This window comes from Budorcas taxicolor, chromosome 25 (genome assembly GCF_023091745.1).
Source record: "Budorcas taxicolor isolate Tak-1 chromosome 25, Takin1.1, whole genome shotgun sequence".
NCBI classification, from domain to species: Eukaryota; Metazoa; Chordata; class Mammalia; order Artiodactyla; family Bovidae; genus Budorcas; species Budorcas taxicolor.
Window position 1 is genome coordinate 7173418 of NC_068934.1, and position 13078 is coordinate 7186495.

Consider the following 13078-nt stretch of genomic DNA (forward strand, 5'->3'; position numbering starts at 1 on the left):
CTTTTCCAGGTGTTGAAGATCATGATCATGGATGCGTCTAACCACGTGGTCCCTGGAGACATGACGGTCCTTTAGCGAGCGCATCTAAAGTACTGGCTGACTTTTTGGGTTGCCACTCACCATCGGATATCGTTGCATTCCATCTGTGAGAACCCTCCTAAATTTTCCCCACCATGCTGTCTTTATTAGCTTGAACTCCTTCCCTAAAATGGTCCTTCTGTTGATCCTGTCAGTCCTGCTTTTGAAAGAAAATGTCCGTGGGAGCGCACAGTCCAGCGAGCGGAGGGTGGTGGCGCACATGCCGGGCGACATCATCATCGGGGCTCTGTTTTCGGTCCACCACCAGCCCACGGTGGACAAGGTTCACGAGCGCAAGTGCGGGGCGGTGCGGGAGCAGTACGGCATCCAGCGGGTGGAGGCCATGCTGCACACCCTGGAGAGGATCAACTCGGACCCCACGCTCCTGCCCAACATCACCCTGGGCTGCGAGATCCGGGACTCCTGCTGGCACTCGGCCGTGGCCCTGGAGCAGAGCATCGAGTTCATAAGGGACTCGCTCATTTCTTCGGAGGAAGAGGAAGGCCTGGTGCGCTGCGTGGACGGCTCTTCGTCGTCCTTCCGCTCCAAGAAGCCCATCGTGGGGGTCATCGGGCCTGGCTCCAGTTCGGTGGCCATTCAGGTCCAGAACCTGCTCCAGCTTTTCAACATACCTCAAATCGCCTACTCGGCCACAAGCATGGATCTGAGCGACAAAACTCTGTTCAAGTACTTCATGAGGGTCGTGCCTTCCGACGCCCAGCAGGCACGCGCCATGGTGGACATTGTGAAGAGGTACAACTGGACCTACGTGTCGGCGGTGCACACCGAAGGTGAGTGTGTCACGCCGAGTGTGTCTCGTGCCCTCCAGTCAACATCGAAAGGTTCAGAGGGCTGAAACGGTCCTAATCAACTGAGATTCTTTGAGTGTCTCAGTTATACTGGTGTAAGAAGGGACAGGATAGCAGATGTCTAGAGCAATACAGATCTAAGCTAAGGCGACTGGATACCCGGCCATCAGTTGGCAAAATGCATACTTTTCGTTTGTTTGTTTTGGCTTACTATTACATTATTTGTACGGCTTCTATAATGATGCTAGGGACTTTTAAGTTCTAGATCTTCACTGAACTCCTGACATTTTCAGCAGTTGCTCTGAGTGCCCTCTGAGAGGCTCTGTGTTAGAGGGAGGTACCCTTAAGTACACATCAGGCCTCAAGGCAGCCAAATCTGGCCCAGGTATGTTGTAAGAGGAAATGACCAAACAGTTTACTCTAACAGCTATCTTTCAGTAGTGTGTCTGGTTAAATCTGAAATGGAGATGTGTATGAGTTAGTTCTATCCTTGTACGAGACGTTCTCTGGAAGTGTAGGTTTTAATAATTTAATGTTAGTTGGCTTTGGAATTTATTGCTGCTTTATGCTGAAAGCATTGTGAGGGAGGAGAATATGACTGAGGTCTTATACCAGATAATATTAGCCTTATTTATTGTTGATAGTGCTTTTAAAGTTCTTTTGTATGATTTATTAATTCTCAGCCAAGACTGTTTGAACGATAGGTTTGACTGGACCTACAGAGGTTAAGACACCCAAATTGTGAGGTTTGCTCCTTATGCAACACTCTTTCTAAGAAAGCATGCTGCCTATGCTAAACGCTGTGGTATACCAAAGAAGATGCACAATGCTTTGTTACATTTTAAAATTCTGCAATAACACTGTCGGTATGTTCCAAACACTCTTGTCTTGTAAAATGTGAGATTAAGTTATTAGGAAATTAATGAAATGGCCAGAATAAGACTACTTCTTAGGTTGGGAGCCAATCACCAGTTAGATTTAGCAAACCTTTCATTCCTTTTCAAGAGGCATAATATGGATTGCACTGTGTGGCCACTCAATAATATTCAAGTCACACAAACATAAAATGATAAGTTTCTACAGTGGATTAAGACTTCTATGCCTCTGGAAATTTGCATACATAACTTTATGGATTACTTACAGAGATGTTAATGTATAGAAGTTTTGCACAATGGATAGGTGATTGGACTAGGAGATCTTTGAAACTTTTTTCCATAATGCTGAGATTTTTCTTACAAAAACACTAATTCATTTGATTATCACAACAAGCAGTGATACAGATAATCCAGATTTTTTGTTTCTATTTTAAAATACAAATGTTTCAATAATTTAAATAATTCATCCAGTAAATACATGATAGCAACTTCAAAGGCAGAAGGGGGGCTTATAGCTACAAATTTCTAACTCAGTACCCTGTTAGAATTTAGTAGAATCCAATAGAAATACACCCAGAGGATATATTTATGCAGCACATATTTATTAAGTCCCAATATGCAAATAACATACTAATACTCTGTGAAGGATGGCAGTATGTTTCATGCATTACCGCCCTCAGTGGGCATGCAGTCTAGCAAAGGAGGTGGAACATGTGCTAATACTTGCATAACCATAATTCAAGATGACCAGAGTTACAAATGTTTCTAAAGTGAATTGAAGTAGGAAAAAATCATATCCTGCTCCATGGTGATAGAGGCCAGGGTGGAAATCTTAGAGAAGAAAATTAATTTGATAGTGAAATTTTAACTGGATGAATACCGACAATTGGTGAAAATTAAGAAGGCGTGGGTTTTCAATAAAGGACATGAGAAAATATAAGATGAGACAGTATCTTCCGTCTAGCTTCGGAAGAGTTGGTCGGTCTGTAAGAGGTACTAATCCAAGATTGTATTCAAACAGAAACTAGTCATCATTGATTCTTACTAATTTAACTTTTTTTTTTTTAACCTAAGTGTACACCGGTAGTGAATGATATAATAAATTATAATATGTCTACATAATATATTATTACATGGCTATTAAATGAAGCACTTTATAGATAATGAGATCATAATGATCTCCACAATCGTTTTAAATGAAAAAACCACAGCATACTTGTATGTAAATGGTGTGTTATTTGTATAAAATCGAGTTTATAAAAGCCATTTGATTGAACTTTCATAGACTTGTTCTCAAGAGAAGAGCAGAACTGATAACAGTTCTTCTGATGAGGGATTCTAAGGAGTTAAGGAATAGAGTGGAAGGGAAGACCTTCTTTTCTTATGTAATATCTATATGCAAACATTTGAAGTTGTGTGTTAAAGCATAGGCTACCTATTGCAACTTAATAATTAACAGAAAATATTCTCTTTGTGGGCAAAAAAGGGAATAAAAGTTTGATTGCCAAATTTAGGCAAATTTAATTATTTTTTCAAAAATAGGCCGATGTAAATTTTGTTGACAAATTTGGACAAAATATTTGGAATATACCACTGGGATACAAACATTAAAGATCGGAAGAAATGTTCTTTGGTTTGTTATTTTATGTGGTTAATCAAGAGGTATTTATATTGCTTGGCTCCTCAGCAAGTAAGTGGCTAGTGAAGTTACATGGGGTTCTGTATAAAAAAATGTATTAGCATAGGGGCAGTATGGTAGGAAGTTTTATGAAGTAAAACTTACCTCCAGGGTCAGAAAAGTGCTTGAGTATAACAAAATACAACTCTGTTGGGTACCCTGGAAGTCCTCAAAGGGATGCCTGGCTTTCTGTTGCCTGGCCCTTCAGGAAGCCCCTGGGGGATTTTCATGAAATGACAATGCCAGGTCTTACTTGAGCCTTTTTTTTGGCTGGTTTAGGGCAGTTCTCTCTAGCAGTAGGTCACCCTACCCCAGTATCTCAAACTTATTCCCATGTCCGAATAATTATCTTCTTTCACTCAGTAGATACTCCTCCTTCTTGTAGAGTATGGAAATTTCCAAATGCTTTTATACACAAGACATTGAGGTCTGTAAACAGATGTCTTATTTTCGAAAACATCTTTTGTCCCCCCATGTTGCCTGTTCACTTTATTCTTAAATGTGGCAGTACTTTGTCACTCGGTCCTCTTGGTGGCTGTCTCAAGATCTTCCTTGGAGAATGCATGTGGTATTGCTGAATTTCGGAGGAGAGCACAAGGAGACTTGGATTTCAGCTTCAAGGTTAATCTCCTACACTTGCATTTCATTGATTTATGGTTTTTGTAGGTTGTGCTAAGTTGCTTCAGTCGTGTCCGCCTCTGCAACCCCATGGGCCATAACCCATCAGGCTCCCCTGTCCGTGGGATTCTCCAGGCAAGCCTACTGGAGTGGGTTGACATTTCCTTCTCCATTTGTACATTACGGGACTGTGTATTTACTATGGCTTGTTATATGATGCAGAAATACTGACTAGGCCTTGAAGGCAAAGAGATTAAATGCATGAAAAAAAAATATTTTTAAAGACAGACCACTCTGGCGCTTCAGCTGTGTGGAGGAAAGGAATGTGCAGTGACTAAGAGGAAGAAAATTGTATTCCTGGTAAAGAAGTCAGTCTAATGGCCACTGTCTCTGCTCTAAGAAAGTTTAAAGGGCCCTTTGCTACCATACATTTGGAAACCTTGGTCATGTGTCCATTGACAGAGTGAGGGGGCTTGCCTATGTGGAAGTGCGGCAGGTCAATTGCTTTGGCTCTGATGACTTCCACTAATGACTTCTTTGCTTTGCGACTTGAAGTTCCCTTCCACTCTCATTTGCTTTGGTCAAAAGAACTTGGTGGAAATGAGTCCTTTCTTCCTGGTCTGTCTGTCTTAGAACCCTGTCTTCAGCATGTAAAGGATGAGAGCTGCTCAGTTGTCCAGATGAAGCCACCTTAGATCACTTGACCTCAGCTTTGTGAGAGCACTCAGTCAATACTAACACAATTGCTCTCCTGACCCACAGTCAATTTCAATCACCTAGTAGATCCTAACCAAAACTATAAACATTACCTGCTGCCGTTGCTGTTAAGTCACTTCAGTCGTGTCCGACTCTGTGCGACCCCATAGACGGCAGCCCACCAGGCTCCTCCGTCCATGGGATTTTCCAGGCAAGAGTACTGGAGTGGGTTGCCATTGCCTTCTCCGAAACATTACCTACCTAACCACAAATTCTTTATTTGTTGTTCAGTCGCTGAATCATGTCCAGCTCTTTGAAACCCTATGAACTGTAGCACGCCAGGCTTCCCTGTCCTTCACTATCTTCTGAACCTTGCTCAAATTCATGTCCATTGACTGGTGATGCTATCTAATCATCTTTTCCTCTGTTGTCCCCTTCTCCTCTTGCCCTCAGTCTTTCCTAGCATCAGAGTCTTTTCAAATGAGTCGGCTCTTTGCATCAGGTGGCCAAAGTATAGAAGCTTTAGCATCAGTCCTTCCAACGAATATTCAGGGTTGATTTCCTTTAGGATTGACTGGTTGGATCTCCTTGCAGTCGAAGGGAATTTCAAGAGTCTTCTCCAACACCACAGTTTGAAAGCATCGATTTTTCTGCTTACCTTTCTTTATAGTCCAACTCTCACATCTGTAAATGACTGCTGGAAAAACCATAGCTTTGACTATACAAACTTTTGTTGACAAAGTGATATTTCTGCTTTTCAATGTGCTGTCCAGGTTTGTCATAACTTTTCTTTCAAGGACCAAGCTTCTTTTAGTTTTTGTAGCTGCAGTCACCATCCACAGTGATTTTTGGAGCCCAAGAAAATAAAGTCTGTCACTGTTTCCACTTTCCCCCCATCTATTTGCCATGAAGTGATGGGACCAGATGTCATGATCTTGGTTTTTTGAGTGTTGAGTTTTAAGCCAGGTGTTTCACTCTCCTCTTTCACCTTTGTCAAGAGGCTCTTTAGTTCCTCTTCACTTTCTGCTATTAGGGTGGTGTCATCTGCTTATCTGAGGTTATTGATATTTCTCCCAGCAATCTTAATTTCAGTTTGTGAGTCATCCAGCCTGGTATTTCGCATGATGTACTCTGTATATAAGTTAACTTATTGTACAATAATAGATGCCTTCAAGATGTTTTCCAGGATAAGTATTTTCATTCCAGTGACTTTAAACTTGAACCTTACTGCCGAATAGGATACTATTACAATGTTTAAACTTCAAAATCAAAATCAAAATACATATATTAATATGCATTAATATTCTTGAGCTTTCAATGGAATAAATGCCATGGGCAAGAAAGAATATTTAAATGCCTCACCCATACATCTGGTTCAAAGCTAGAGATTTGATAGTTTCCTTAAAGTACAAATGCTTTAAATAATCAGACACATGCATATATTCCATTATTATATGCTTCCCTTTGATATAGCTCAGTTTCATTGAGAAAAGTAATTATCAATTGGCTTTTATGCACAAAGCATGCATATTGTACTCTATGGTTGACTTACAGCATTTTCACACTTCCCGGTTTTGCTGACTTTAGTTGAAACTCTACTGTACATTAGCAGCCCCTGTCAGAGTGCCTAGCATATAATAGATGCTCAAAGACTACTTGGTGAATGAATGTATTTGCGTTAAAATAGTATCCAGCACACTATTAATGAACATATAGCATGTGGACAAATAGCAAGCACTTGTGATTTTTCACAGTTTTGCCTCTGTATAAAAATGAGGTGACAAAAATGCCTCCCTTGATTAATTGTAAAATCCTGTTCACACCCAACTCCGCTTTTTGTTTATGCTGGTTCTTGAATTAGTTACTTCCACCTAATGATAAAGGAATGCTAATTTGTTTTAGCCAAACAAAACAAAAGGAAACATCTGAATGATGCTCTAGGGGAGACAGTGTGCCAGTAAGTTGTACTGGTAATGTGACATCCTTAAAGCATTGTCTGCAGGCTAACTTTCAGGTGATGATATGGTTCTTCCAACAATTAGTTAAAAATTCGACAACAATCAAGCTTTGGTTGAAAGACCTTCAATGTGATTCATATAGTCTGTGCTTAGCAACTTCTGGGAAGTGGAAACAATCATTTCCCATCACATCTTTTCTACTGCTGGAACTGGGAAGGGTTAATTTTGACTCCACATTCCATCTGTTTCTGTGACTTTAATGCTTGTGTTTTGCTGCTTTTGTTCTTGCAGCATACATGATGCCCTGCCTCAGGGAGTCCTGCCCCCTCCCTGACCCTTAAACTGAAGTATGTTTGTTTAGCTCACTGACCACCTGTGAAGGACTGTGACTTTCTTAAGTTCCTTGTGTGAGAAAGGAGGCCCTCATCTGCCACTCGCTGACGTGGCTCAGACCTTCACTTTGTGGGGCCAGAAGCACGGACAGCTGTGGCTTCCCTGTTCATTGATGTGGCAGGGGATACTCTATTTCATAGTGCCTGTGAAATGGTGGTGAGGAAGTGAAACTAGCACATCTGCCTGCCCGAGGCTTGCCATTCGAGGAAATACACACAAGAAAAGATCTTTCTACTTTGTTTCCTCACCCCCACCATTTCTGATCCATAATGAACCTGGCATCGAGGCCCCAACAAGTGGTTATTTTGAGAAGTTAGTCTGCCGTCTTCTTGGTCATCCGGCTTTCCGAATAAAGTCATGCTCCTTGCTGCAACGTCTTGTCCCTCGGATTTGTTGGGCTATCACATGGCAAGCAGGGTAAGCTTGGACTTGGTGACACTAACTGTGCCTCTATGAAGACAATTTAGTTTGGAAAGATGAGAAACAGCATGGGCCCTACTGTGTACTTTTTAAGGGGGTTTCATTTTGCTTCTTTCAGGAGTTGTATAGTGTTGAGATTTGAGATCAATCTCAGATAGTCATGATATTAATTCAGACAGAAACACTACTGTTGACTTTATACAATGTTTAACTTTATGCAATGTTATACAATGTCTAAGCATCTTAGACAAGCATTTAATAACCCCTTATCTTACATTTGAGGAAACAAACAGTAAGGACAAATAATTTGGCCTTATTTTACATGATCATTAACAGAATTGAGTCTCACAACTCAAGATTCCTGTCCAAAATTTTGTTTTCACATTCAATGAAAGAATTATGTCTCTAAGAGGTAGTGGGTGAGTTCTTGTTAAGTCCTGTGTACAAGACTGGAATAAATAACTTCATGGATGGGCTCTGGAAAAATGAACATAAACCTCAGTTGAGTGATGAGGAAGTTGGATTATTTGTCCTTTTTGACAACTCCCTTTCTTGACAACCAAATGTTGTTTAATTGAGATTCTGTTATTCTATGAGTTAAAGCCTGGTCATTTATACTATATTGTATCATTAATTTTCTAGTTGATTCATTTATCCCATCACATAGTCTGATAAAATTACCATTTTTGTTTTGTTTTGTGTTTTTAGATTAGAGAATAGGTATGGAAAGAGAAATTGATTTTTCCCATAATACTCCAACTACTTAGTGACAGGGCAAGGATTTGGACCCAAGGCCAACTCTTTGGTATGTCAGATAATAAAGAATCTGCCTGCAGTGCAGCCAGTCTGGGTTTGATCCCTGGGTTGGGAAGATCCCCTAGAGAAGGGAAAGGCTACCCACTCCAGTATACTTGCCTGGAGGATTCCATGGACAGAGGAATCTGGTGAGCTACTGTCCATGGTGTTGCAGAGTCAGACACAACTGAGTGACTTAACACACAACTCTTTTTAATTAAGCCCAGTCTCCCTCCCTGCATATTGGGATAGATGTGGCTTCAAGGAAAAGTAGAATACACATCTATGAGTCTCTTCCCTTCATAGGAAACAAGACACTGTTCATCCCCTTTTGAGAAAATCCTGTGAGCATATTTCCTGTGTCTTTGTATCTGGCTTCGAAAGTAGCACCTTTCCTTGTTCCCATGGAAGGATTTAATTATAGTAAAAAGAAAATGAATTAAGAAGGAGGCATGTGACAACAAGTTGCCCTCATAGAGGACCTTTGTGTGCATCTGATGAGAAGTACAGGCTGTACCTGGTGGTTTCTATTCTCATCTCCATTGCAGACGCCACAGCCCGTCCTTCAGATGCCAATTACGGGAGGAAGCCGTATGGTACAAATTTTTTCAGCACAGGAAGACATATTGTTAAATGTTGTAGCCTTATGTATGAAAAACTTCTTTGGAATTCATCAGAACTAGGAGTTATAAAACGTTATCTTGGCACATTTGCAGATACTCCAGAGAGACTTCTCAATTTAACCAAATGTTGAATTGAGGATGTATTTTGGCAAGAGATGTAATAGATGTGTTCATCTTAGGGGACTTTTAAACCAGAGATCATGCCCCAGTGATGCTTTTTATGCATCATTTTTTACATATTCAGAAAGGGTTTTTAAAAAGAGAAAAATATCTAGTCAGTGTTTATTTTTTCCCCCCAAAAATACATCATGGGCATGAATTCGTTGTAAAACCAACTTAGTTGCTTGAGACCAGCAGTTAGTATAGAGTAGAATATAAATATCAATATATTACATGATAGAGTAAATACTGCTTTGTAAATTTTTATCTTTAGTTGCATATAGCCATATGTGTATATGGTTACTATTTACAGTGTTTTCCTTTCTATGTCTTACTACTGAAAAAAAAAAAAAGCTTACAAGCAACTAATTCTGCTTTTCTCTTTTAGAGAAATGCAATTCACATACAGATGTTTATTCTTCTGTGACAATGTCATTTGATTTGTCTCTCCTGGATAGGTGGGTTTAAGCCTTATTAGAAACAAGCAAGAATTCCAAAGTATCCAGGGTGGGAAATGGTAGAAACTTTGAGCAAAATAAAAATGTCATATATGGTTAGTGATAAATGACATAAGCATCAATATTGGACAATGTCAAGGACACTAGTTGAGGATTTTACAGGCAAGTTTCCAGTATAGTTTTTATTAGAGACCAAAGTACACTTGAAAGTGACAGTCGCTCAGTCATGCCCGACTCTTTGTGACCCCATGGACCATACAGTCCATGGAATGCTCCAAGCAAGCATACTGGAGCGGGTCTCCAGGGGAGCTTCCCAACCCAGGGATCGAACCCAGGTATCCCACGTTGCAGGTGGATTCTTTACCACCTGAGCCATCAGGGAAACCCAATGAACATTTTATTTTTTTAATATTTTGGTCCAATATAATAAGAAATAAATGTCAAAAGGTATTATATAATTTTGGTATTAAAAGTTTACACAAAACACATTGACATGTGTAACTCCCTCATACACACACACATAAACACATAAAATACAATGTGAAGCATTTATACTGTTTATAAGGTGATCCCTTGGTTATATAGAATCACGATGTACCCTGAGATAAGATGTGTAATAAGACACAGCTTTTAAACATATACAGTGACAGTCTTCTTTCAGTTTTCTCTGAGTTTCCAATGATTAGATGTTTGATTTCATTTAATAATATAGTAAGGTCCAAATTTAAGGTCTCTTTAGAATGTGAAGATCAGGCCATATACCATTACTAAAAAAAAAAAAAAAAAAAAATGTTAGCTAAAACATGAGAGAGTGCTTTTAGAAATAAAAGTTGTTCCATGAAATATCAAGCTGTAGTGGAGTCATAACCTTAAATCCAGTGTGTTCCAAAGGCATCTCAAGAATTTACATTTCTTGACCTTTTAGATCACTCTAAGTAGTAGTATGAACACAGGCAGGTTTGAATGAAAGTCCTGATTAATATTCTTGCTAGTTGGAGGGATTTTGGACAAGTAAGTTATTTAGTTTCCTCATTATTAAACTGAGATCATAATTCCTGCCCCATAAGACTGTTTTGAAAAGTAAACATAAAGCAGTTAATGTTTGGCACAAAGCAAGTACTCAATAAGTGCGTTCTAAATTTGCCTGCCAGGAACTTGCCTTGCCTTATCTTGGGCATGAAGAAAAATGCATCGATAATGTTTCAGTTTGGCTTTGGTTGGTTAAAATTGATTATTGGATGAGATGGAAAATTAGCCAGGAAAGTGAACAGTAAATATAGTGAGTTTTAGATTCTTCCTGAGTTTCCTTTTGGAAGTTGGGTCTGTAATCATGTATTATGACATAGGGTTCTTTTGTGCTTTGGAACAACTGTGACTGGATCCCACAACCTCTCCTCCAGTAGCTGAGATGCATTGTGGTGTAGTATAATGAACAAGGTCTGAGGAGTCCTTGCTAGACTGCTTACACCATTGTCTCCAGTGTGTGTGGGTGCAGGTGGGGGGGCCAGGAGGGAATCAGGATAGATAAACATGAGATTAAAGGCGGAAAGTTGATGCTGTATTGTAAGCACTTCTGAACTGTCACTTTTATAAAGAACATGAGTATCTTTTATAGTAAAAAATAGCACAATGGTTCCATAACTTCTTTATAAATTTCAAATTGGACTTGCTCCATCACCTTCACTCGTCAGTAACTGCAACTTTGCTAATGAAAGCTAAGCTGTAGCACATTGAGGCATGCCATAGGCCTGAGTTTAAAGCTGAAAGGATATAACTTCAGAATATAAAAGCTGAAAGGATATGGACTTCAGGAAATAAAACAGACTATATCTAATAATAAATAATAACAATAAATAAGTTATATTAATATAAGTTAATATTAATTATGTCATAATATAAATGTAGAATATAAATATATACTATAATCTGATGTAAATATACTATAAACCTTAGTCAATATAAGTTATAATAATATAATAATAAATAAAATAAATTAATAATAAATATTTAATAATAATAAGTAGATTATATTTAATAGCTATTCTAGTTTATAAACAAAAGAGATGCTGTCTTACACATCATTAAAGCTCAGATATAACAATGACAGTAATAACTTATTTATCAATTATTTAATGTGTTATCACAAATTTACTTGCTTTTTATAATCTGTGAAGTGGTATCAAAATACAAATGTTTATGCTATTATTAGTACATTATTACTAATATTGTTTGAAAGTCAGTCTTAGCCATAGCTACAATGAGAAATAGATAGCAAATAAGCAGAGCAAAAAGGGTGTGTCTATGTTCCTTTTCTCAAGGACTCTAAAAACTAAAAATTTGTATCTTTGGCAATTCTTTCATCATGTTTCCTTTTTTGTTGGTTGTGTAACTTTCTTTAGAAGTTTTGTATCAGCTTTTCACCAGATTTTGGTTCAGAATTCAATCTTTGATTCTCCTTGAAGAGAGTAGAGGGCCATTAATAGTAAGGAAAGCTGTATTCTTGCATTGCTGTATGATGGCTTTATACCCTTTAAAGAAGCTGGAGAAATATAAAAGTAAGACATATTGAAATATTATGTTAGTTTAATTTCAATTTTATGGAATTTGAAAAAAATTTAAATTAAAAATGGAGCTCATAATAGGTTTTATTGTAGTAAATTGAGAAAAGAGAAAAACTAATTAAGACACTGAAAAAGTTAAGTTATCTGGCTATTTATTTATGATCATATTTAATTTGATTGTTTTCAGTTCCCATGTTAGTACTCTCCTCCCTTATCAGTTCAGCTCAGTCGTGTCCGACTCTTTGCAACCCCATGAACTATAGCACGCCAGGCCTCCCTGTCTATCATCAAGTCCTGGACTTTACCCAAACCCATGTCCATTGAGTCGGTGATGCCATCCAACCATCTCATCCTCTGTCGTCACCCTCTCCTCCTGCCTTCAATCTTTCCCAGCATCAGGGTCTTTTCAAATGAGTCACTCTTCACATTAGGTGGCCAAAGTATTGGAGTTTCAGCTTCAGCATCAGTCCTTCCAATGAATACTCTGGACTGATTTCCTTTAGGATGGACTGGTTGGATCTCCTTGCAGTCCAAGGGACTCTCAAGAGTCTTCTCCAACACCACAGTTCAAAAGCATCAATTCCTTGGCACTCAGCCTTCTTTATAGTCCAACTCTCACATCCGTACATGACCACTGGAAAAACCATAGCCTTGACTAGATGGACCTTTGTTGGCAAAGTAATGTCTCTGCTTTTGAATATGCTGTCTAGGTTGGTCATAACTTTCCTTCCAAGAAGTAAGCATCTTTTAATTTCATGGCTGCAGTCACTATCTGCAGTGATTTTGGAGCCCAGAAAAATAAAGTCAGCCACTGTTTCCACTGTTTTCCCATCTATTTGCCATGAAGTGATGGGACCTGATACCATGATCTTAGTTTTCTGAATGTTGAGCTTAAAGCCAACTTTTTCACTTTCCTCTTTCACTTTCATTAAGAGGCTCTTTAGTTCTTCTTCACTT

At 38.9% G+C, this 13078-nt stretch overlaps 1 protein-coding gene across 1 annotated transcript in view; it reads left to right on the top strand.

The window, feature by feature from the left end:
• The first annotated feature begins 208 nt into the window (after positions 1-208).
• The window catches only part of GRM5 (glutamate metabotropic receptor 5), a 616792-nt gene continuing 603922 nt past the window's right edge, over positions 209-13078 (top strand). Inside the window, exon 1 of the mRNA XM_052662217.1 lies at positions 209-869. Coding sequence (XP_052518177.1) covers positions 209-869 — 661 coding nt within the window. The remainder of the gene's footprint in view (positions 870-13078) is intronic.